This window comes from Nanorana parkeri, unplaced genomic scaffold (assembly GCF_000935625.1).
Source record: "Nanorana parkeri isolate BGI_ZX_2015 unplaced genomic scaffold, ASM93562v1 scaffold1241, whole genome shotgun sequence".
In the NCBI taxonomy this organism is placed as follows: domain Eukaryota; kingdom Metazoa; phylum Chordata; class Amphibia; order Anura; family Dicroglossidae; genus Nanorana; species Nanorana parkeri.
This window is the reverse complement of record NW_017307509.1, coordinates 315716-316665: the sequence shown is the minus strand read 5'-3', so window position 1 is coordinate 316665 and position 950 is coordinate 315716. Positions and strand designations below refer to the sequence as shown.

At 34.5% G+C, this 950-nt stretch overlaps 1 protein-coding gene across 1 annotated transcript in view; it reads left to right on the top strand.

Moving 5' to 3' along the window:
* The first annotated feature begins 481 nt into the window (after positions 1 to 481).
* Positions 482 to 950, top strand: part of LOC108797194 (chymotrypsin-C-like) — a 7807-nt gene continuing 7338 nt past the window's right edge. The window contains exon 1 of the mRNA XM_018568769.1: positions 482 to 521. Coding sequence (XP_018424271.1) covers positions 482 to 521 — 40 coding nt within the window. The remainder of the gene's footprint in view (positions 522 to 950) is intronic.

The window sequence follows — 950 nt, the reverse complement described above, 5'->3', positions numbered from 1 at the left end:
CGGGGACATGGCCTCAAACTAGTAGGAGGAAAGTTCAACACTAACCTTAGAATGTATTATTTTGCTGAATGAGGTAGTTAGACCGTCAGCAGTAAGTGAATTTAAACACGCCTGGGGCAAAAATAGATCTATGCTCACACAAAAAGGTAAAAAAAAACTCAAAAAGGGGGCAGGCTGAAAGGACCACTTGGTCTTTCTCTACTATCACGCTTCTATTGAGAGATGCCCTTGGTGTAAATAATCTGGTTCCCCCTCTCCTCAGGATATGGGCCTCTGTGAATATTTCAGATCTCATGCAGCTGTTTTTAACATTTTAGCTCCACAATCTTATCTTCCCTGCGTATAATGACCCCCGGCCTGTTTCCTGGCTGGAAATTTGGAGCGTTCCTATTGGTCCTCATTATCTTACCTGCTGTAGGTGGTCTCAGAACATTTCTATATATAAGCCGCTAGACATAACCGAGTTATTCTACACGTTACAATGTTCAAGCTCGTGGTGCTCGCTTTCTGCCTTGGATACGGTAAGTTAAAAGTCATCCTCATGAAGAAATCAACCACTTTGGCCAATTCTTTTCGGTCAGTTTTTCTTTTTTTTATCAGCTTGAACTGAACAAAAAAAAACAAAAAATATGACTAGACACCTTGGAAAATTGGAAGGGAAATTGGTGTTTTTTAAATTTTTTTTTAATGTGTTACAAATATGAATCTTCTATTTTTTTATTTTTTTTCTCTTCTCTCTCTTGCTATTGCTTTTTCCATCCGATTATATTTAAAGATGACTTATCCTATGAAAGATGATACACTAAACAATGTACATAGTATTGAATGACCAAAATGATATGGAAAATGATTAAAATGAATTTATGTATGTATGTTAAATTTATAAAATAACAATAAAAGGTAAAAAAAAAAAAAAAATATGAATCTTCTAAATTAAAAAAATACAAAAT